Source organism: Danio rerio, chromosome 10 (assembly GCF_052040795.2).
Source record: "Danio rerio strain M-AB ecotype USA chromosome 10, GRCz13ab, whole genome shotgun sequence".
Taxonomy (NCBI): domain Eukaryota; kingdom Metazoa; phylum Chordata; class Actinopteri; order Cypriniformes; family Danionidae; genus Danio; species Danio rerio.
In genome coordinates this window covers 44,535,463-44,559,388 of record NC_141030.1, presented here as the reverse complement: position 1 = coordinate 44,559,388, position 23,926 = coordinate 44,535,463, and the positions used below count along the sequence as shown (strand labels likewise).

Genomic DNA, 23,926 nt, shown 5'->3' with positions numbered 1-23,926 from the left:
CCAATTATAATTGTTTTGATTTGTTTTTCATGTGTTATTGATATTGTTAGAAGTGATCCTCCACTGAACCTTTGATTGAAGGTGTGAAATACTGTAAACACACACACACACACACACACACACACACACACACACACACTGAATTAATGCAACACTGACTCAGATACAATGAGTTCATCTTTCATGTGTGGCCAGTGGATTGGAAAAATAAACATGACTACTAAATACAAATTGAATGAGTACCCTAATACATCAATGATTCGCTAGTGTGATCATTATATACCCCAACATCTCCAATGACCCACATGAACAGTGTTATAAATGTGGACATTAGAAACAAGGGGAACCATGTTGTCATTACGGATTTTATTTTTAGAGATGATTATTTATACATTTGAAGAATAGTATTATTGCAGATAATCAGTACAGCTAATATTATGATAGACAGCTTTATCAGTTTAATAACAGTTCATGTTGTGTAAAAATATTGATCAGACTGGACGCCGGCTGAAATATTTTCTGAGTTAAGATGAGTTTAGTTGTCTTTTTAAACCAGGGGTAAAATAAAGCATAAACCAGAGGATTCAGACCTGAGTTAGCATATACAGTCCATGATAAAACTGTTATAGTTGTAAATGAGTTTACAGTTAGAGAACAGATATAGTAAGGAATCCAGCAAAGCAGATAAACTAACACAATGATTCCTAAAGTCAGCGCAGCTTTACTCTCAGATTTCCTCTTCACTGAACCCTCCATTACACATTTACCACCCTTCATCAGAGAGTTTATAACCTTCACTTGCTGATGAACGACATAGAAAATCCTCAAATATAAAGTGATCATTATGAGACAGGGAAAAATAAAAGACATGAACATATCAGTGAGTATCCAACTAAAACTCAGCATGACTGAACACTCTCCATAACACATGTCTGTTCTGTATGAGGTGTCAAAATACCCATTATCAATTACAAGGGCAGTGTTATAAGCAGAGTAGTAGAGCCAGCACAGACAGATGCTCATCAACATTTTGGCCATGGTTATTTTCTGTGGGTACAGTAAAGGGTGACACACAGCCACATAACGATCAACAGCAATTAAAACTAAACAACTAAGAGTTGCTGAGAAAATCACACTAATTATTATTAAACTGAGTCCACAGAAAGTGTCTCCAAAATACCAACACGTCTCAATCAGTCTGATGGCCTGTATAGGCATCACAATAAGCCCAATAAGCAGATCAGCCACAGCCAGAGAGAGAATAATCATGTTGGTCGGAGTGTGAAGCTTCTTGAAGTGAGAGATGGAGATGATCACCAGCAGATTCAGAAACACAGTCCATGCTGACAGCAGTGAAAAGAACACATACATGATGATATATTCCTGAATGGAGCGTTTCTCTTTGACACATGATGAGTTGATGTTAGGAAAGCAGTATTGAGTCTCCTGATGCTCTGTCTCATAGGCCATGAGTGAGTCTCCTCCTGTTAGGAGTTTGTTCTGCTCTCCTTTCTGTCCTTTCATTTATACAGTGTCTGCATCACTCACCGCCCAATCAAATGTTAAAGAAATAAAGAAATAAACAATAAGAAATCCTCCCAGTCTACTGTTTATAGTTGCTATAGTAATGCAAGCTTGTTTTAGATGTGAAGACCTTTAAACTGAAGGGTTAAGCAGTGATACTCCACCCACAGTACATACTGCAATACTCTTGCAGCACACCAAAGTAAGCTTATGTGCACTCAGCTAAATTGTGACTAGTGCAACTCTACTTTGAACAGAGATGGTTTCAGGCCCGGCGCCAAAATGTCATAACTGGGGGGGGCATTTATATCCCATAGTGGCCACTAGAACTGCTGATTTTGGTCCCTCTTGTTGCTTTCATTTAGGCTGTTTATTCACTTATTTATTATTACTTGGCATTACTGCTTAAGTAACTGACTTAAGGCAGTAATATACTTTTTATAGTAATAATAATATGTACAGTTTCGCTTTATTTTATTATTTTTGTCAATAAAGGTTAATCCAACGATACTGTTTATTAATGCACATGGACATGGCTTCAGCACTATAAACGAGTGCTTTAAATTATATCTTATTCTCCTTATTTCTTTCTGCTTTTTTCCAAATAGTAAAAATGTTTAAAGTTTTAGGTCAAGACGTCAAACTATGCCCACACAAGCATGCTAACCCGCTATTCATATAACCAGTAAATAAATATGGTGAAATCAGCATAATCCAGTCATCACGCTTCATGTTGCCTAATGCCCAACTAATCAGCTATCATTGTTAGGAAAAAGTAGAATGTTACAATCTAATGTCATTTAAAAAATAGTAGCTGAATGTGTTACTTAGCTACATTTTAAAGGGCACATAGTTTACCCCTTTTTTATGATTTAATATTAATGTTATGGTTCTTTTCAGTGTGCCAGTTTAGGTTCAGTTCAAAACACAGTTCAGATTTGTTTATTATAATGTGTTAAGTGTCATTTTGGGGGCATGTACACAGCTCGCTGTTTTAGGGGTGTGAGCTTCATTAGTTTTGACTTCCCGCCCAATGTAACAAAGGGGCGGAGCCAAGAGCTCCCCCAATCTGTGTTTGCAGCAGACAGAGAGAAGCAACAAGAGTGAGAGGACAAGCATTCAGCTGTACATGAACAACTTAGACAAAGATTAAGCAGAGACTACAAAATCATTTGTGTCTTTGCATAGTTCTACAGCCAACTGTGTGCTAGTTTAAAGTTCTGAGTTTGTAGACCGAGACTAAAAACCACGCACACTGAATTAACTTTGACTGAGGCACCAAATCCGCGACACGGCACACTAAGACACGCACATTCGCATGTTATTTAAAATAAAACTATTGAGATGGAGGTCTGTGGCACGGCAGAAACATGAAGTGTCCCGAATCTTGGCTGGGCGCCATGGACAGCCGGCGACTTGAAGCGCTGGTGTGTGTACCCTGATAGAAACCTACATTAATCAATGCTACATTGATTAATTGATCTGTTTTATGTGGTTTATTGGATGATATTAGTGGTGACCTTCATACAGAAGTGATGTGAAACTGTGGGTGATATGCAACCCACATTTAATCCATGATGTGCGAGAGCAATTTATAAGTTGAGCTGTTGTAATGATTAGTTATGAATTTTTTATAAAGAGGATTTGTAAGATCCATTTATAAATAGGTCTGGACTAGGCATGCCACTGTATGTTTTAAAACAGGGGTCACCAATCTCGGTCCTTGAGGGCCAGTGTCCCTGCAGGGTTTAGCTCCAACTTGCCTCAACACACCTGCCTGGATGATTCAAGTATGCCTAGCAAGAGCTTGATTAGCTTGTTCAGGTGTGTTTGATTAGGGTTGGAGCTAAAATCTGCAGGACACCGGCCCTCCAGGAACAAATTTGGTGACCACTGTTTTAGAAGATTTATAACAGGGTTTTGTTCAAAAATATTTAAATATTAGTCAAATATAACACTAGTAAACACATGCAGTTTTGAAAGTAAGGTTTTATTATTAAGAAAACACAAAATACAAAACTACATAGCCCTGTGTGAAAAAGTGCTTGCCCCCTAATCCTAAAAGCTCTTTGAGCCATCTCTAGCAGCAACAACATCAATCAAGCTTGTTTGGTATCTTGCAATGACTCTGTTACAGCACTGTGGAAGAAATTTGACTCGATCATCTTTGCAGAATTGTTGTAATTCGGCCACATTGGAGGATTTTTGAGCAGGAACTGCCTTTTTAAAATCATGCCACAGCGTCTCAATAGGATTTAGATCAGGAGTTGAACTAGGCCACTCAGCTGTCTTCATTTTGTTCTTTCTAAGTAGCTCATTTTGAAGATATTTTGATAATAATAATAATAATAAATAAATAAATTTTTATCTTTCTCAAAGTGCTTTAAAAGCAGGCAACACAACAGCAAAAATCACACATAAATGAAGCAAAATACAAATGAATCATGAAAGAATAAAACAAATACATGTCAAAATATACAATATATGAAAGCAAACTAAACCGACTTTGCAAAATTGAATACACTCAACTAGAATATTAGCACAGCACTTTTGCTTTTGAAAGCCAGTGAGTATCTGGGGCCTCATGTATCAACGCTGCGTACGCGCAAAAACTTTGCGTACGCCAGGTTTCACACTCACCTTTGAATATACTAACGGTGAAATGAACGTGGGAATGTGCGCAGGTCCACACCACGGTGTATGTTTGTTTTATTTCCATTTGCGACTCCTAGAGGCAGTTGTGTTAAATTGCACTCTACAAAGTGTCTTTGAGCCGTGCAATGACAGCTGTATGAGACGGGTTCATCCGCATGTCTAGCAGGTATACAAGGTTTCCATACCATGCAGTTGACAAGCCAAACATTAAAGCGTAATTTGAACGTGTCAAAACATGTTGCCATGCGTTCTACGAGCTACGCCACAAACTTTTACACCTATACATCACTCTATTTTTTTTATTCCACTCAGTGCGATGTTCCAGCCTGATCTCACGAGAAAACGTAAGTATTTTAGGTTTTGGCAGTTTAGTGGCTAATTCGTACGAATTCGTACGAGTTCAGTCGTAAGAAAATGTACGATTTTAAAAAGGAGGCGTGGCACCTGACCCCACCCCTAAACCCAACTGTCATTGGGGGATACGCAAATTGTACTAAAATGTACGAATTAGATCGTACGAATTTGTACGAATTAGCCACTAAATGAAAAAGTTACGAATTGCCATGAGATTGTGTTGGATGTTCAGACCGAACTTTGTTAACCGCATCAGCTAAACTCTCCCACTCTATTTCTCAAATTTTTTTTGTTAGTAATTCCAGAGGACAAACTTGCAAATAACACCGTTATTCTCCAGTCTGCTTCCGAAAGCAGCACCTCCAATTTACATTCTGTTCAAAGTTTCTCTTTTTGCTTGCTTTTGCTATTGCTTTTTTGTTGGATTTGCTAAAGTATAGTAATTAGCATATTCATACGGGGGAGGGGTTTTGCGCTCGTGCACGTGCGCTCAGTTTCACGTGCGCTCAGTTTCACGTTCATTCACATGTACAAAGAGAATATGCGTGTGATTCGATATACGCAGTGTTTCATCTATCTGAATTTTTTACTGCGTACACACATTTATAGCTTTGTGCGTACGCAATGTTTAGTATTATTTTAACACAAGTCTCCGTACATGAGGCCCCTGGTGTTAGCACCTCGAGCCTTACGCAGTGCAAATAAGCTCCTTCACATATTGTTGATTTGGTTGTTGATTGTGGAATGTTGGTCCACTGCTCTTTAATGACTGTGTGAAGTTGCTGGATATTGGCAGAAACTGGAACACGCCGTATAAATAATTCCACCGCATCCCAAACAATGAATTGGTGACATGTTTGGTGAGTGTGCTGGCCATGAATGAACTGGGATGTTTTCAGCTTCCAGGAATTGTGTACAGATTCTTGAAGCTTGCAGTGATGTTTTTGAATGAATGGCGCAACAATGGGCCTCTGGATCTTCTCACAGTGTCTCTGTGCATTACAAAGTGCCATCAATAACATGCAGCTGTGTTCGCTGACCATATCATATACCTGCCCATACCTTAGTCTTACCAACACCATGGGCCACTATATTCACATTGTTTCAGCAGCTGTCTGGATGACTGATCTCAGGTGGTCATGTAGGTGAAGATAGTGGATGTGGCATTTCTGTGTGGAGTTTGCATGTTCTCTCTGTGTTCATGTGGGTTTCCTTCAGGTGGTTGGGTTTCCCCAACAGTCCAAACACACGCGCTATAGATTAATTGAAAAAGCTAAATTGGCCGTAGTGTATGAGTAGGTGTGAATTTAAGTGTATGAGTGTTCCCTAGTACTAGTTGCTGCTGGAAGCACATCTGCTGGACAAAACATATGCTGGAATAGTTGTTAGTTCATTCCACTGTGGCAACCCCTGATAAATAAGGGACTAAGCCAAAGGAAAATGAATGAATATTCATAAGATTTGCATATCCTAATAATTAACAAACATTCCTCAAATGATTATTGGTTTTCAGTGTTGTTCTGTCATGATCAGGAGAAAGCTCTGCCTATGGATATGTTTTCTGTCAACAACACACATCAGAGCCTGGTCGCTTGTTGTATTTTAAGTAATAACTTAGTGGCCACATACATGGACAGGGTATTTTAGCTTTTATTAAGTGGCTATTTAAAATACTTATATTTTGTTACAGACATACATCCTGTCCGTAACAAAATAACTGTTTTGCAGCATATGCAATGTCCCAAACATTATTTCTAACTGTCCAAAATGGGCAAAGAATTTTGTTTTTTCTCTCTGATAGTCAAAAAAAAAAAAAAAAAGTTATATATGCATAGAAAACAGTCTGAAAAAAGTGTTTTATGTAAATTCAGACCAAGAGTTCACATAAATGGACATCATTTTTCTCTAAACGTACATCATATTAAAAGATGATACTTAAGTTTTATTCAAATTATGTTCCAATAAGCCCAAATAACAAAGAGAAATAAAAATTGCATGTTAAAAACACATTGGGCCTTATGTGGTTAATCCTTAATTAGAAATTAGATTTAATTTATTACAATGCTGCTGTGGGCTTGTAAAATGGCAGTGCTGGTACAGTAGGCCTCTCTCCAGGCAGTCACATGGGTTGGTCTGTCTTTGTTTACTCTTAATGATCAATGAAAACATCAATGATGTAACAACTCTGAGGACCAATTATAATTGTTAAGATTTGTTCACACATACACAAACTGAATTAATGCAACACTGACTCAGATACAATGAGTTCATCTTTCATGTGTGGTTAGTGGATTGGAAAAATAAACATGACTACTAAATACAAATTAAATGAGTAGCCTAATACATCAATGATTCGCTAGTGTGATCATTATATACCCCAAAAACATCTCCAATGACCCACAGTGTAATAAATGTTGACGTTAGAAAGAAAAGCAAACATGTTGTCTCTGCTGTTTTTTCTTAAAAATGCTATTTTATCTTTATATGTCATTACATTTAAATAATTGTATTATCACAGATAACATCTACTATTATTAAACAAAGCTTCATCAGTTAAATTACAGTTCATGTACTGTAAAAACATTGATCAGAGAGGACTCCGGGTGAAATATCTTCAGTGTTAAGATGAGTTTAACTGTCTTTTTAAACCAGTGATAAAATAAAGCATAAACCAGAGGATTCAGACCTGAGTTAGTGTAAACAGTCCATTCCAAAACAGTTATAGTTGTGGAGGAGTTAACAGATAGTGTACAGATATAGTATGGGATATAGCAAAGCAGATAAACTAACACAATGATTCCTAAAGTCAGAGCAGCTTTACTCTCAGATTTCCTCTTCACTGAACCCTTTGTTACACATTTACCACCCTTCATCAGAGAGTTTATAACCTTCACTTGCTGATGAACAACATAGAAAATCCTCAGATATAAAGTGATCATAATGACACAGGGAAAAATAAAAGACAGGCACAGATCAGTGACTAGCCAGCTAAAACTCATTATGACTGAACAGTCTCCATAACACACATCTGTTCTGTGTGACGTATCAAAATATCCATTATTAATTACAAGGCCAGTATTATAAGCGGAGTAGTAAACCCAGCTCAAACAGATACACATTAACATTTTGGCCATGGTTATTTTCTGTGGGTACAGTAAAGGGTGACACACAGCAACATAACGATCAACAGCAATTAAAACCAAATTACTGAAAGATGCTGAGAAAATCACCCCAATTATTATTAAATTGATTCCACACAAAGTGTCTCCAAAATACCAACACGTCTCAATCAGTCTGATGGCCTGTATGGGCATCACAATAAGTCCAATAAGCAGATCAGTTACAGCCAGAGAGAGAATAATCATGTTGGTTGGAGTGTGAAGCTTCTTGAAGTGAGAGATGGAGATGATCACCAGCAGGTTCAGAAACACAGTCCATGCTGACAGCAGTGAAAATAACACATACATGATATTATATTCCTGAATGGAGCGTTTTCCTTTGACACATGATGAGTTGATGTTAGGAAAGCAGTATTGAGTGTCCTGATGCTCTGTCTCATAGGCCATGAGTGAGTCTCCTCCTGTTAGGAGTTTGTTCTGTTCTCCTTTCTGTCCTTTCATTTATACAGTGTCTGCATCACTCATCGCCCAATCAAATGTTAAAGAAATAAAGAAATAAACAATAAGAAATCCTCCCAGTCTACTGTTTATAGTTGCTATAGTAATGCAAGCTTGTTTTGATCTTCAATACTTTTTCTTCTCTATTTTTAAAGCTAAATACTACATTTATTATTTTATTCATTCTTTATTATTTCGTTGGGTTATTTTAACAGTGTAAAGACCTTTAAACTGAAGGCTTAAGCAGTGATACGCCTCCCACATTACATACGGCAATACTCTTGCAGCACACCAAAGTACTCTTAACTGTGCACTCAGCTGAATTGTGACTAGTGCGACTCTACTTTGAATAGAGATGGTTTCAGCCCAGAGCCAGGATGTCATTACTGAGAGGGAATTTTAATCCCATATGGGGCCACTAGACCTGCAGATTTTGGTCCCTCTTGTTCCTTTCATTTAGGCTGTTTATTCACTTATTTATTATTACTTAGCATTACTGCCCAAGTTAACAGAGGTGGGTAGTAACGAGTTACATTTACTTCGTTACATTTACTTGAGTAAAATTTTTGGGTAACGAGTACTTTTTGAGTACATTTAAATATGTGTACTTTTACTCTTAATCAAGTAAATTATTAGAGAAAAATCAGTACACTTACTTCGCTAAATTTGGTGGCGTTCCTCCATTACTGTTAAATGATAATAAAAATGATCCATATGTATTGTTTGCAAATATCGCGAGGCGCAGCATTAGAGAGGTTGTGTCGCGAGAGGTTGCTGAAGAGACGCGTCTCCAGCTTTCGTTTTGGCGCACACGGCCGCGCACCAGTGTTGTATGATCGCTGATGAGGGAGACGTCACGCCATGGCCATCTGCGGTTCCGAGAAGGACGGTCATGCTGTCTGTGTAGTGAGTTTATCGGACCAGGGGCCTCATGTACGAAGACTTGCGTGGAAATCTTACTAAAACATTGCGTACGCACAAAGCTGTAAATGTGCGTACGCAGAAAAAAATTCAGATGTATGAAACACTGCGTACGCCGAATCTCACGCATATTCTTTTGTACATCCGAATAAACGTGAAACTGAGCGCAACATGCACGAGCACAAAACCCCTTCCTGCCTCCTCCCCCGTATGAATATGCTAATGACTATGCTAATGGCAAAACCCAACGAAAAAGCAATGGCAAAATCAAGCAAAAAGAGAAACTTTGAACAGAATGTGAAATGGAGGTGCTGCTTTCGGAGGTAGACCGGAGAAAAGCGGTGTTATTTGCAAGTTTGTTCTCCGGAATTAACAACAAAAGAAAAAAATAGAGTGGGAGAGTTTAGCTGATACGGTTAACACAGTTGGGTCTGAACATCGCACTTACTTTCTTTTTAAAAAAGAAATAGTGTGGTTTATATCTGTAAAATGTTGCAGTACCCTTATCAGTCTCAGTGGCGCACCTCATAAGAAACATGTGATCATGTACTGACACGTACGAGCATAAACTCGGCTCGAAACCAGCGTCTGATGAACTCTTTCTTCTTTTTTTCCCCGCTACATATCAGATTTTGCCCACTATTTATCACGAGAAAGACAAGTAGGAATCATCAATAAGTTTGTGCATCATATTTTATTTGCACATTTATTGAATGGAAATGTTTCTGATTAACGCATGCAAATTTATCTTCAGATATTGTCTTTATAGCAATGTGCGTGCGGTAGATAGCTCAGATTACATTGGGAAAACAGGCGACCGCTGCAAATTGTGGTTTAATGTTTAGCTGGTCAACTGTATGGTATGGAAATCTTACATACCTACTATATGAACCCGTCTCATACAGCTGCCATTGCAAGGCTCAGACACTTTGTAGAGAAGAATTTAACACAACTGCCTCTAGGAGTCGCCAATAGAAATAAAACAGACACGCACAAAAAATGTGCGTACGCCTGCCAGAAAGCTGCCGTGAACCTGCGCACATTCCCACGTTCAGTTCATTGTTAGTAAATCCAAACGTGAGCGATTCTGAGCGTGAAACCTGGCGTACGCAAAGTTTTTGTGCGTACGCAGCGTTGATACATGAGGCCCCAGGTCACCTGGCCTCAATTTCAGTCTGTTTTCACTCTGTCAATGACAATAGTCTGATAATGCGATGCACGCTGTACATTGAACTGACATCGAAGCATATACATGAATTCCAGCTCCAATCTAAAAATAGTAGTGGTAAGTGTCAAAATTATCCCATTTTGAACCTTATTCATGGTAACTATGCAGGCCCATAGCCAAAGGGGTTCGGGTGTTTGGAAAAACCCACCCCTCAATGACCGATGTCCAGAATTTGTCCCATACAATGGCTCATTTGTTTTATTTTTACTGCTATGTCATTATTCATTCATTAATTATCTTGTCGGCTTAGTCCCTTTATTAATCTGGGGTCGCCACAATGGAATGAACCACCAACTTATCCAGCGTGTTTTTACACAACGGATGCCCTTCCAGCCGCAACCCATCTCTGGGAAACATCCACAAACACTTACTCACACACTACGGACAGTTTAGCCTACCCAATTCACCTGTACCGCATGTCTTTGGACTGTAGGGGAAACCGGAGCTCGGAGGATCCCCGTGCGAACACAGGAAGAACATGCAAACTCCACACAGAAAGGCCAATGGAGCCGAGGATTGAACCAGCGACCCAGCGACCTTCTTGCTGTGAGGCAACAGCGTTACCTACTGCGCCATAGCAGGGCATAGCAGGGCACCACTGCTTCGCCCTGTTATATCATCATAAATAGTGAAATCAACCCATTGATAAAGGATATAAGACCAAGCAGAATCCATGGATAATCTTGTTATCCATGAATTTTCCATCAAATCAAATGTACTTTTTTTTTTACAAGAGAGGCTACAAAAATTGTGAAGCTCTTTTATTATTATTATGTTTACATTTTTTTATTATTTAAATAGCCAAATTCTGACTGAGGACAGTGAATAACTGCAAAAAGGTCCACATTTAAAATAAAGACCCCTTATAACATGCTGGCTACGGGCCTGCCATGCAATAACCAAGTAGCTGTTTAGTAGAATAACAGATTATCCCAGTACATATCATTCAGTTTCCCAGAGATGGGTTGCGGCTGGAAGGCCATCCGCTGCCGAAAAAAGAAAATGAATGAATATTAGTCATTCAGGCTGTTAATCATTAAGAATAAAACATTTAAACTTTATTTTTAACATAAAATCATAAAATGGTGTTTATATATATATATTTATACAAAAGTTCTGTCTGGTTCTCGAATCTAATTGGCTGATAGAGGTGAAATTTTTAAGTAATTTCATCACCCGTTAAGCCTCTTTACCCTTTGTGTATTACTCTGCCCACATACAGCCAGCAAAAAGCAGACACTACAGATCTAAAGTGTAAAAGATGCTTGCTCAGCTGTTTAACTGTCAGCTTATGATTTGAATTCAATGCGGAAGAAAGTAGTTCCTCATACAAAAGGGTTTTTGAGACTCTCCATGTTTAATTTTGTTTTTATATACACAATGATGCTGTCAAACAGTTGTATAAACGCAATATCACACTCGCAGCAGTGCGATATGGCTGTATATCAGCACTGGTGAGGGCACTAATGCACTTGGCCTGCTGCTACGTGCCAACGCACGCCTCCCACCAGTGCTGATATATATATATATATATATATATATATATATATTATTCGATTGCTTTCATACAACTCACAAATTGATCTCTCCTGCATAATAGAGCACAAAATGGGCACCTTTTGCATTTGTGTTTTGCATGAAGTCTTCAGGATTAATTTGTTTTGCAATTTTAATTTGTTTTAATTTGTTTTTGTAATTTTAATTTGTTTTGCATTTCTGGAAGCACGTGAATATGAGAGCATAAACATTGTTTATGCCACAAATAAGTACTTAGTAACTTAACCCACTGAATTTGATCAATTTTAAATGTTGCTGTCACTTTTGATCACTTTCTTGTCTCCTTTTATGTAAACATCTTTTTTAATTATGATTTAATTTTAGAATAGACTATTAATATAGTCTGTTGTAATATTGTACTGTGGCCTTGTAAAATGGCAGTGTTGGTACAGTAGGCCTCTTCAGGCAGTCACATAGGTTGGTCTGTCTTTGTTTACCCTTACTGATCAGCCTTAGCCTGACCAGACCAGGCTGGAAATGACTGGAAACCATCTTAGGCTGGTTCAAGCTGGATTTTTCAGCAGGTTGATACTGATGATCCTTCCCTGAACCATTCATTAACTTTGCAAAGTACTGTAAACACACAAACACACACTGATCTGATGTTTTATGAACAATGACTGAGTTGATTCATGTTTGACCTGTGGACTGTAAAAATAAACATGATAGCTTAATAAAAATGTAATCAACTGCTTAATACATCGAATCACTAGTGTCATCTGAACATTATTCACCTCAAACATCTTTAGTGTCTTGTATGAACACAGTGTAATGAATGTAGAAGTTAGAAACAAAAACAACAAGCTTATCACTACCAGTTTAGTTTTTTATTCTTAAAAGTGGCCTTGTGTTTATATGTAATTGTTTTAATTTATAATATCACAAATGAGGTCAAGTGAAAGTCACTTCAAGTTATTTAAAAATACGGAACAGAAAGGATACTGGCTGAAATATTTTCAGAGTGAAGATGTGTTTAACTGTCTTTTTAAATGAGCTGTAAAACAAAGCATAAACCAGAGGATTCAGACCTGAGTTAGCATGTACAGCCCATGATAAAACGGTTATAGTTGTGGAGGAGATTACAAATAAAGAACAGATATAGTAAGGGATATAGCAAAGCAGATAAATGGTCACAATGATTCCTAAAGTCAGAGCAGCTTTACTCTCAGATTTCCTCTTTGCTGAACTCTCTGTTACACGTTTACCACCCTTCATCAGAGAGTTTATAACCTTCACTTGCTGATGAACTACATAGAAAATCCTCAGATATAAAGTGATCATTATGAGACAGGGGAAAATAAAACACATGAATAGATCAATGACTGTCCAACTAAAACTCACCATGACTGAACACCGTCCATTACACATGTCTGTTCTGTGTGAAGAGTCAAAATATCCATTATTAACTACAAAGGCAGTGTTATAAGCTGAGTAGCAAACCCAACTCAGACAGATGCTCTTTAACATGTTAGTGATGGTTATTTTCTGTGGGTACAGTAAAGGGTGACACACAGCCACATAACGATCAACAGCAATTAAAACTAAATTACTGAGAGATGCAGAGAAAATAAGCCCAATTAATATTAAATACAGAACACAGAAAATGTCTCCAAAGTACCAACACGTCTCAGTTAGTTTGATGGCCTGTATGGGTATAACAAAAAGTCCAATAAGCAGATCATTTACAGCCAGAGAGAGAATAATCATGTTGGTTGGAGTGTGAAGCTTCTTGAAGTGAGAGATGGAGATGATCACCAGCAGGTTCAGAAACACAGTCCATGCTGACAGCAGTGAAAAGAACACATACATGATGATATATTCATGTCTAGAGCGTTTTCCTTTGACACATGATGAGTTGATGTCAGGAAAGCAGTATTGAGTCTCCTGATCCTCTGTCTCGTAGGCCATGAGTGAGTCTCCTCCTGTTAGGAGTTTGTTCTGCTCTCTTTTCTGTCCTTTCATTTATACAGTGTCTGCATCACTCACCGCCCAATCAAATGTTAAAGAAATAAAGAAATAAACAATAAGAAATCCTCCTAGTCTACTGTTTGTAGTTGCTATAGTAATGCAAGCTTGTTTTGATCTTCAATACTTTTTCTTCTCTATTTTAAAAGCTAAATACTACATTTATTATTTTATTCATTCTTTGTTGTTTATTGGGTTATTTTAAAGGTGTAAAGACCTTTAAACTGAAGAGTTAAACAGTTATACACCACTCACATTATGTACTGCATTACTCTTATAGCATGCCAAAAATATTATTTAAGCTCGGCACATACATTGTATTGTTGTTTTGGTTAATGTTTCTTTACACAGTCGATTGCCTTTTGGACTTATTAAATTCAATTATCAGATAATATGGGATGCTGTGTGCACTTAAATGTGCTCACAAACCATTCAAGTTGTCTCCATTTCCCAAGTGAGTGAAGTTATATCCTTATACCATCTCTATAACTGTATTTGTTTTATTTAAGATCATTTATCATTTATAGTTTTCTTTAGACCTGTAATGCACTCCAGAATCTAACAGACTGATTAGATGTTGGCTCTAGAACAGTCATCTGAAGCGTTGTCTTACAGTGTTACGTTTTGGTTTATTTCACGTTTTCCTCCTGTTGAAAAATGTCTCAAGAACATTGCTAAGTGGCTCGATGTGTTACAACAGTGTGTTTAAAAGTCTAAACACTATTGATATAGTGTACAGCCAAGCACAAGTGGTCAGAAGAACACAAACGAGTCGCAGATAATGAAGTATTAAGCGTTCTCCCAAAGTAAAGTCTGTCTAAGCAAAATGTTAGCAGGTGTCTGCAGCTCTGCTCACTCTCCGCCTCTTTGCCCTTTTTTGGTATCCCGCCATGGGTGCGATGACGTGCGAACAAAATGGCGACATTTGCAACCCAAGCTCATTCTGGAAATGTAGCCACGCGGACATTTCTGGAGACCGCGATTTACGTGGCTGAAGGTACGTACCGTGTTTAGTTTTTTCGAGCGAACGCTGCGGGGCGGTGTGGCGCCGCTCCGCCCCTCCTCTTCACGCTCACCGGCCGACGGCTCGCCTCCGAGTGAAGGGCTTTCCCGATGCAACCAGTTTGTCCGCTTAGCTCACAGCGTTGCGTCGGCGGAGCGGAGGCCCCGGAGGAGGAGGAGCCGGCTGCGGGGACGACCGGGATCAAGTCCGGGGAACAGCGGTTCCGGAGTAAGACGAAAAATGGAATCCGAAAAATAAGGGCAAGAATGCGGCGGGATCAGAAAACGCGGTCGAAGACGAGAGCGTTTGCTTTTTTTTTTTCTGGACTGCTTTTGCGAACCGTCGCTCGGGTTTAGGGAAGGAGGAGGAGGAGGAGGAGGAAGAGGAGGGCGGCTTTTCGCGCGAGAACGGCGCAGGCGCGAACGGCGCAGGCGCGAACGGCGCAGGCGCGAACGGCGCGTGCTCCCGAGAGGCGCCCGAGACGCGAAAAAAGCGCGCACAGCGGCCTCTTGCGGATCCGCGAAAACAAAAACTGATCGAATATGTACCTCCCAGGACGTAGATCGCGGTCCGTAGAAACGTCCGCGGGGCTACGTTTCCACATTGAGCCCCGGTTGGACATTTGGCTGCACCTACTTGTAGCTTTTTTTGCAGTGTTCAGAAACCCATGGGTGACGTCACGGATACTACGTCCATATCTTTTACACTGTGGCGTTGACACGATGCTCAATTGGTACTAGTAGGCCCAAAGTGTGCTAAGAAAATATCCCCCACACCACTACACAACCACCAGCCTAAACCATAAATGCAAGGCAGGATAAATTTAATCTATCATGTTGTTGACATCAAATTCTGACTCTACCATCAGCAAAAATCGAGAGTCATCAGACCAGGCAACGTTTTTCCAGTCTTTTGTTTTCCAGTTTTTGGAAGCATTACATGTCAAACTATACAATATAATTGCAAAATATAAAAACAGTCATGAGCGTTTGAAAAAACTACAAGGACAAGCATGTAAATTTGGCCCCCTGAAAGGTTTCTGACAGTTTGTGCAGAAATTATTTAGCTTTGGGGAGGTCCTGGACAGATGTGGGTTATATGTGGTCTGCGGTTGTGAGGCCGGATGGATTTACCGCTAAATCCTCTGAAAAGATTTTGGAGACTTCTTATGGTGGAGAAATTAACATTCAATTAAATGAGCAACAGCTTTGGAGGACATTCCTGCAGTCAGCATGCCAATTGCACACTAATAACCTGCAACGTCTGTGTCATTGTGCTGTGATAAAACTGTACATTATAGAGTGGCCTTCAACCCTTTCAGGCGTACAATCATACCTGTATGATCAACCCTGGCTGGTCACTGAAGTGTACGATCACACCAGTGTGATTATGATATTATAACACAAGTTTTCAAGATGTAGATTTGTATTTGTAAGAGATAACCAATGGATTACCATCCATTTAAGGATTTTAAATGTACAACAAAGAGGCAAAGACCCACCCGACACATACAGCAAACGTCATGTCTTAGTAAAGTGCATACCCTTAATGCACAACCTTCTGCTGATTATTGCAATTATTTAATGGTCGACCTACTTAAATAACAAACGATACAACACCTACAACTCACAAAATGTTCTCATGCAAAATAGCGCACAAAATGAGCCCCTTTTGCATTTGTATTTTGCATAAAGTCTTCAGGATTATATGTGTGTTGTGCATTTCTGGAAGCACCTGAATATGAGGGCATGAACATTATTTATGCCACAAATAAGTACTTACAACAATAATCAAGCAACTGGATTCGATCAAATTTAAGTGTTGCTGTCACTCTTGATCACTTTTGTGTCTCTTTTTATACAAAAAAACCCAACAAAAAAGCCTGGCCATTTGTTTATTTTCAGTATTAATTTTAGAATAGAGTTTTGATATAGTTTGTTGTAATATTGTACTGTGGGCTTGTAAATGGCAGTGTGGGTACAGTAGGCCTCTCTTCAGGCATGATCCTTAACTGAACCATTCATTAACTTTGCAAAGTACTGTAAACACACAAACACACACTGATCTGATGTTTTATGAACAATGACTGAGTGAATGCCTTCATGTGTGACCTGTGGACTGTAAAAAAAAAAACATGATGGCTTAATGAAAACTTAATCAACTGCTTAATACATCAATGATTCACTAGTGTCATCTGAACATTATTCACCTCAAACATCTTCAGTGCCATCCATGAACACAGTGTAATGAATGTAGAAGTTAGAAACAAAAAGGTTATCACTACCAGTTTAGTTATTTATTCTTAAAAGTGACCTTATGTTTATATGTAATTGTTTTAATTTATAATATCACAGATGATGTCAAGTGAGAGTCACTTCATGTTATTTAAAAATACATAACAGAAAGGATGCCGGCTGAAAAATTTTCAGAGTGAAGATGTGTTTAACTGTCTTTTTAAATGAGCTGTAGTATAAAGCATAAATCAGAGGATTCACACCTGAGTTAGCACATACAGCCCACGCCAAAACAGTTATAGTTGTGGAGGAGTTCACAAATAAAATACAGATATAGTATGGGATATAGAAAAGCAGATAAATGGTCACAATGATTCCTAAAGTCAGAGCAGCTTTACTCTCAGATTTCCTCTTCACTGAACTCTCTGTTACACGTTTACCACCCTTCATCAGAGAGTTTATAACCTTCACTTGCTGATGTACTACATAGAAAATTCTTGAATATAAAGTGATCATTATGAGACAGGGAAAAATAAAAGACATGAACAGATCAGTGATGATCCAACTAAAACTCATCATGACTGAACACTTTCCATAACACACTTCGGTTCTGTGTGAAGAGTCAAAACTTCCATTATTAACTACAAAGGACGTGTTATAAGCTGAGTAGTAAAGCCAGTTCAGACAGATGCTCTTTAACATGTTGGTGATGGTTATTTTCTGTGGGTACAGTAAAGGGTGACACACAGCCACATAACGATCAACAGCAATTAAAACCAAGTTACTAAGAGATGCTGAGAAAATAAGCCCTATTAGTATTAAATAGAATCCACAGAAAGTTTCTCCAAAGTACCAACATGTCTCAATCAGTCTGATGGCCTGTATGGGCATCACAATAAGTCCAATAAGCAGATCATTTACAGCCAGAGAGAGAATAATCATGTTGGTTGGAGTGTGAAGCTTCTTGAAGTGAGAGATGGAGATGATCACCAGCAGGTTCAGAAACACAGTCCATGCTGACAGCAGTGAAAAGAACACATACATGATGATATATTCATGTCTAGAGCGTTTTCCTTTGATGCATGATGAGTTGAAGTTAGGAAAGCAGTATTGAGTCTCCTGATGCTCTGTCTCATAGGCCATGGGTGAGTCTCCTCCTGTTAGGAGTTTGTTCTGCTCTCCTTTCTGTCCTTTCAGTTATATGCATCACTCATCGCCCAATCAAATGTTAAAGAAATAAAGAAATAAATACTAAGAAATCCTCCCAGTCTACTGTTTATAGTTGCTATAGTAATGCAAGCTTGTTTTGATCTTGAATACATTTTTTCTCTATTTTTAAAGCTAAAAACTACATTCATTATTTTATACATTTTTTGGGGGGTGGTAGGGGGTTATTTTAAAGGTGTAAAGACCTTTAAAACTGAAGGGTTAAACAGTGATACGCCACCAATATTATGTACTGCATTAGATAATGCAGTTATAATTTTGATAGATGTTAAAAGCAGGGGGCCCAGGACTGAGCCCTGGGGTACACCCAAAGAAACTGTAAAATGCTGAGAAGTGAATGATTTAAGTTGAATGGATAATGATTTAAAACAGTTAAGTGGGGTATTGGTGATGCCAAGAGTGGATATAGTCTAGTGATGAGGGTGCTGTGACAAATAGTGTCAAAGGCCGCATTCAGGTCGAGGAGAATGAGAATAGATATTAGTCCAGAATCAGCTGCCATAAGAAGGTCATTGGTGATTTTAATCAGGGCAGTTTCCGTGCTGTGGTTATAAACCGAATTCTGACTTGTGCAACTCTGATATAAATCTGTATGGTTTCAGCTATCATGATATGAGTGAATGAGCTATCATTCATTTTCTTTTCAGCTTATTCCTTTTATTAATCTGGGGCCACCAGAGTGGAATGAACCGCCAACTTATCCAGCAAATGTTGAACGCAGCGGATGCCCTTCCAGCTGCAACCCATCACTGGGAAACACCTATACACTTTCATTTACACAAATTCACTACTGTTTTGTTTTTGGACCTGTGAAGGAAAGCGGAGCACCCGGAGGAAACCCACGCAAACACGGGGAGAACATGCAAACTCCACACAGAAATGCCAACTGACCCAGCCGAGGCTCAAAGCAGTGACCTTCTTGCTGTGAGGTGATTGTGCTGCGTGACTGTGATGCTCGCTATTATGAGATCACAGAAATTGTTAAGAAATAAACTAATTCAGTTAAACTTTCTCGCATGCACGCACGCAGACACACACACACACACACACACACACACACACACACTCACTACTGTGCTCATCTTTTTTGTTTGATGGGAATGTTATACACTCTCAGAAATAAAGGTACGTGAGCTGTCACTGGAGTAGTACCTTTTCAAAAGGTTCACATTTGTACCTGATGGGTTCATATTGGTACCTCAAAAGTATATATTAGTGCCTACAAATTTTAGGAGGAACACTTTTGTACTTTTTAGGTGTTGAAAAGTACCCTTGAGGTATTAATATGGACCTTTTAGGAACAAAATTGTATCTTTTGAAAAAAATACCACCCCAGTGACAGATCTTATACCTTTATTTCTCAGTGTACATACAGACATACTACCTGGGGACTACAACACTGCTTTAATGAGTTCTGCTTTCATGTGTGACCTTTTAATTGAAAAAAAATAATAATAATGGCTTAATAAAATTTAATTAATATCCTAATATGTTAGTGAATTATCCGAATAATATTTACCTCCAACATCTCCAATGCCCCACACACAATATAATGAATGTAGTTAGAAACAAAAGAAACAGTGATATTATTAACAATTATGTTCTATTATCCTAAATTTGATCTTATGTTTATATGTAATTGTTTTAATACTATTAAGGGAATCACAGATAATATTATCAGCTTTACCAGCTTAGTTACAATTCATTTTCTGTAAATATATTTATCAGAGAGGACGCCGGCTGAAATATTTTCAGAGTCAAGATGAGTTTAGCTGTCTTTTTAAACCAGGGGTAAAATATAGCATAAACCAGAGGATTCAGACCTGAATTAGCATGTACATTCCACATTAAAACATTTATAGTTGTGGAGGAGCTTACAAGTAAAGTACAGATATAGTATGGGATATAGCAAAGCAGATAAACAGACACAATGATTCCTAAAGTCAGAGCAGCTTTACTCTCAGATTTCCTCTTCACTGAACCCTCCGTTTCACATTTAGCACCCTTCATCAGAGAGTTTATAACCTTCACTTGCTGATGAACAACATAGAAAATCCTCAAATATAAAGTGATCATTATGAGACAGGGAAAAATAAAACAAATGGACAAATCAATGATTGTCCAGCTAAAACTCATCATGATTAAACACTGTCCATAACACACATCTGTTTTTTGTGAAGAGTTTAAGTTTCTATTATTAATTACAAAGGCGATGTTATAAGCTGAGTAGCAAACCCAACTCAGACAGATGCTCTTTAACATGTTAGTGATGGTTATTTTCTGTGGGTACAGTAAAGGGTGACACACAGCCACATAACGATCAACAGCAATTAAAACTAAATAACTGAGAGATGCAGAGAAAATAAGCACAATTAATATTAAATACAGAAAACAAAAAGTTTCTCCAAAGTACCAACACCTCTCAATCAGCCTGATGGCCTCCACAGGCAACACAATAAGTCCAATAAGCAGATCATTTACAGCCAGAAAGAGAATAATCATGTTGGTTGGAGTGTGAAGCTTCTTGAAGTGTGAGATGGAGATGATCACCAGCAGGTTAAGAAACACAGTCCATGCTGACAGCAGTGAAAAGAACACATACATGATGATATATTCATGTCTATAGCGTCTCCCTTTGACACATGATGAGTTGATGTTAGGAAAGCAGTATTGAGTCTCCTGATGCTCTGTCTCGTAGGCCATGAGTGAGTCTCCTCCTGTTAGGAGTTTGTTCTGCTCTCCTTTCTGTCCTTTCGTTTATACTGTGTCTGCATCACTCACCGCCCAATCAAATGTTGAAGAAATAAAGAAATAAACAATAAGAAATCCTCCCAGTCTACTGTTTATAGTTGCTATAGTAATGCAAGCTTGTTTTGATCTTCAATACTTATTTTCTCTATTTTTAAAGCTAAATACTACATTTATTATTTATACATTTTTTGTTGTTTATTGGGTTATTTTAAAGGTGTAAAGACCTTTAAAACTGATGGGTTAAGCAGTGATACGCCATCCACATTATGTACTGCATTACTCTTAAAGCATACCAAAAGTATTATTAAACCTCCCTGTTCCGATCTTACCATCCACCCATTACCATTGCAGATCATTGCTATACAGGACAAGGAACAAGTTCCCATCTACATGTCAACAGATTTAGGTCAATTTGCAAACGTTTAATATCATTCCGGCCTTTTGCCCATACTGTATGATACAGGCATTGTAGGAGCTCTTATATTAACACTTTGGTTAGTGAGTTACACAGTGAAAAATCTCATACGATGCCCTTTGCAGAGCTGCATAGGTATGTTAAATGCACTGCAGTCACTGCTAAGTTGATTAACCCTGTTACAACTAAACCTGCTAATACTGTATCAACTAGATGACCAGTGGAGACACATTAACAGTTATTGCCTCAACTATTTAAAACCCATCATATTGCTCTGTTTATGTCTGTACTCAGTACTCAATGTGATAATGAAGGATATCATTAGCAGTCTCACAGCATTCTTCTGTGTTTTAGTATCATTTGTTCACAGCACCACATATACCCTCACTGGCCACTTAATTAGGTACAGATGAAATGATTTGAGCTTTATGACATGTTGCGTTATCCTGCTGGAAGTAGCCATCAGAAGATGTGTACATTGTGGTCATAAAAGAATGGACATGGTCAGCAACAATACTCAGGTTGGCTGTGTCGTTGACACAATGCTTAATTGGTACTAATGAGCCCAAAGTGTGCCAAGAAAATATCCCCTACACCATTACACCAACACCACCAGCCTGAACTGTCGATGCAAGGCAGGATAGATCCATGCCTTCACGTTGTTGACACCAGATATTAACCCTTCGATCAGCAGAAATGGAGTCATCAGACCAGGCAACTTTTTTCCAATCTTCTATTGTCCAGTTTTGGTGAGTCTGTGTGAATTGTAGCCTCAGTTTCCTGTTCTTAGCTGACAGGACTGGCACCTGGTGTGGTCTTCTGCTGTTGTAGCCCATCCACCTCAAGGTTGGATGTGTTGTGTGTTCAGAGATGCTCTTCTGCAGACCTCGGTTGTGACGACTGGTTATTTGAGGTGAGGCTGGTTTATACTTCTGTGTGAAGTGCACACATATGCTTTGGTGTAGCCTTCATGTGGTGGCATAGCCCTCGCTGTGGCTGATGCTGACATGCATCTACAAAAATGTAATGTCGCAATGACATGTAGTGCAAACTCTGGGATTGGTCGGCTTGGTAGATTTGATGAGTGTGGGTGGTGCTGAGAGCCGTGAGCCAGATGGATCAAATGTTTACAAGTGTTGAGTCCCATGAAGAAGCTCCAGATGCAGACTGTTGTTTTGCATTTACCTTATGATTGAAGTTGTTGCATGTCCGCTGGCTCACACCTCTGAATGAGTGAGTTTTAGCTACTTGTACATTTAAGGTACACAAAACACCTGCAAAGAAACTCGACACAAAGGAACATAAAAAATTACTGCCAGCTAGCATTTCGGAAGTGTAATTGCAGAGCAACACAAACAGCATACAGAAGTATAAATGCACGGCTACACTGTTCACTAAAGTGTACGATCACATCACTGTGATTATCAAGTTATAACACATCATCAACTACTCATATTTAAATCCCGCTGAGGCACAGAAAGATGTGCAGAGTGCTTGTCATAAATCACATTTTATCAGTGTTTTAAAACAAATATAATTTATTTTAGCTTTCAGACATTTAAATACACATAACTACTTGCAAAACTTACCATTTAAGGTTTATAAAATTATGGGGGTCTGATTATAATAATAATACATTTTTATAATAATAATACATTTTATTTAAAGGCGCTCAAGGGCACCGTACAACCAACAAGAGCAATAAAACAACAAGAGAAATAATAAAATATACACAATAATAGTGCAGAAAAAAATTAAGTGTTAAAAGCTTTCTTAAATAAGTGGGTTTTGAGTCTTGATTTGAATAGTGTGAGGGAGTCAATGTTTCTGATGGCAGGTGGTAACGAGTTCTAAAGCCGCAGAGCAGAGCGGCTGAATGCTCTTTTGCCCATAGTCGAAAGACAAAAAGAGGGAACAGACAAGTGGAGGGAGAAAGAAGATCGCAGGGTGCGAGAAGGAGCAGAAATGTGGATGAGGGCAGACAAATATGGAGGGGCGAGATTGTGGATGTTTGAATGCTACATCAAGATTTTAAAGTCAATTCGAAAATGAACTGGTAACCACTGAAGCTGCTGCAGGACAGGGGTGATGTGATGAGAAGAAGGAGTTCTGGTGATGATACGGGCAGCTGAGTTCTGGACCAACTGAAGCTTACAGAGGGATTTATGAGTGAGACCAAAGAGAATAGAGTTGCTGTAATCTAAACAAGATGTGACAAGGCTATGGACAAGAACAGCAGTGGTATGAGGGGTAAGAGAAGGGCGGAGACAGTGAATGTTGCGTAGGTTGAAGTAAGCAGACCGGGTGATGTTATTGATGTGAGAATCAAAAGATAGGGTGCTGTCAAGGATGACATCCAGACTCTTAACCTGTTTAGAGGGATAGATGGAACAATCGTCAATTGAAAGAGAAAAGCTGTCAGTTTTGGAGAGTGTTGATTTGGTACCAACAAGCAAAACCTCAGTTTTTGAACTA

The 23,926-nt window shown here is 38.6% G+C and overlaps 5 protein-coding genes across 5 annotated transcripts; all 5 read right to left on the bottom strand.

Annotated features, from left to right (window-relative positions):
• Positions 1-453: 453 nt before the first annotated feature.
• taar19o (trace amine associated receptor 19o) lies at positions 454-1,499 on the bottom strand. Its single transcript, XM_087271555.1, has one exon. The coding sequence runs from the start codon at positions 1,468-1,470 to the stop codon at positions 454-456; it is 1,017 nt and encodes a 338-aa protein (XP_087127681.1). The 5' UTR covers positions 1,471-1,499.
• Positions 1,500-6,370: 4,871 nt separating this feature from the next.
• taar19p (trace amine associated receptor 19p) lies at positions 6,371-8,129 on the bottom strand. Its single transcript, NM_001199914.1, has one exon. It carries the CDS (start codon positions 8,097-8,099, stop codon positions 7,092-7,094), a length of 1,008 nt encoding a protein of 335 aa, NP_001186843.1. The 5' UTR covers positions 8,100-8,129; the 3' UTR covers positions 6,371-7,091.
• A 3,403-nt stretch (positions 8,130-11,532) lies between these two features.
• Positions 11,533-13,793, bottom strand: taar19u (trace amine associated receptor 19u). Its single transcript, XM_087271534.1, has one exon. It carries the CDS (start codon positions 13,762-13,764, stop codon positions 12,769-12,771), a length of 996 nt encoding a protein of 331 aa, XP_087127660.1. The 5' UTR covers positions 13,765-13,793; the 3' UTR covers positions 11,533-12,768.
• Positions 13,794-17,105: 3,312 nt separating this feature from the next.
• taar19l (trace amine associated receptor 19l) lies at positions 17,106-18,225 on the bottom strand. Its single transcript, XM_087271533.1, has one exon. The coding sequence runs from the start codon at positions 18,199-18,201 to the stop codon at positions 17,206-17,208; it is 996 nt and encodes a 331-aa protein (XP_087127659.1). The 5' UTR covers positions 18,202-18,225; the 3' UTR covers positions 17,106-17,205.
• A 1,755-nt stretch (positions 18,226-19,980) lies between these two features.
• On the bottom strand, positions 19,981-21,017 carry taar19r (trace amine associated receptor 19r). The gene has a single exon (XM_087271532.1). It carries the CDS (start codon positions 20,986-20,988, stop codon positions 19,981-19,983), a length of 1,008 nt encoding a protein of 335 aa, XP_087127658.1. The 5' UTR covers positions 20,989-21,017.
• Positions 21,018-23,926: the final 2,909 nt, after the last annotated feature.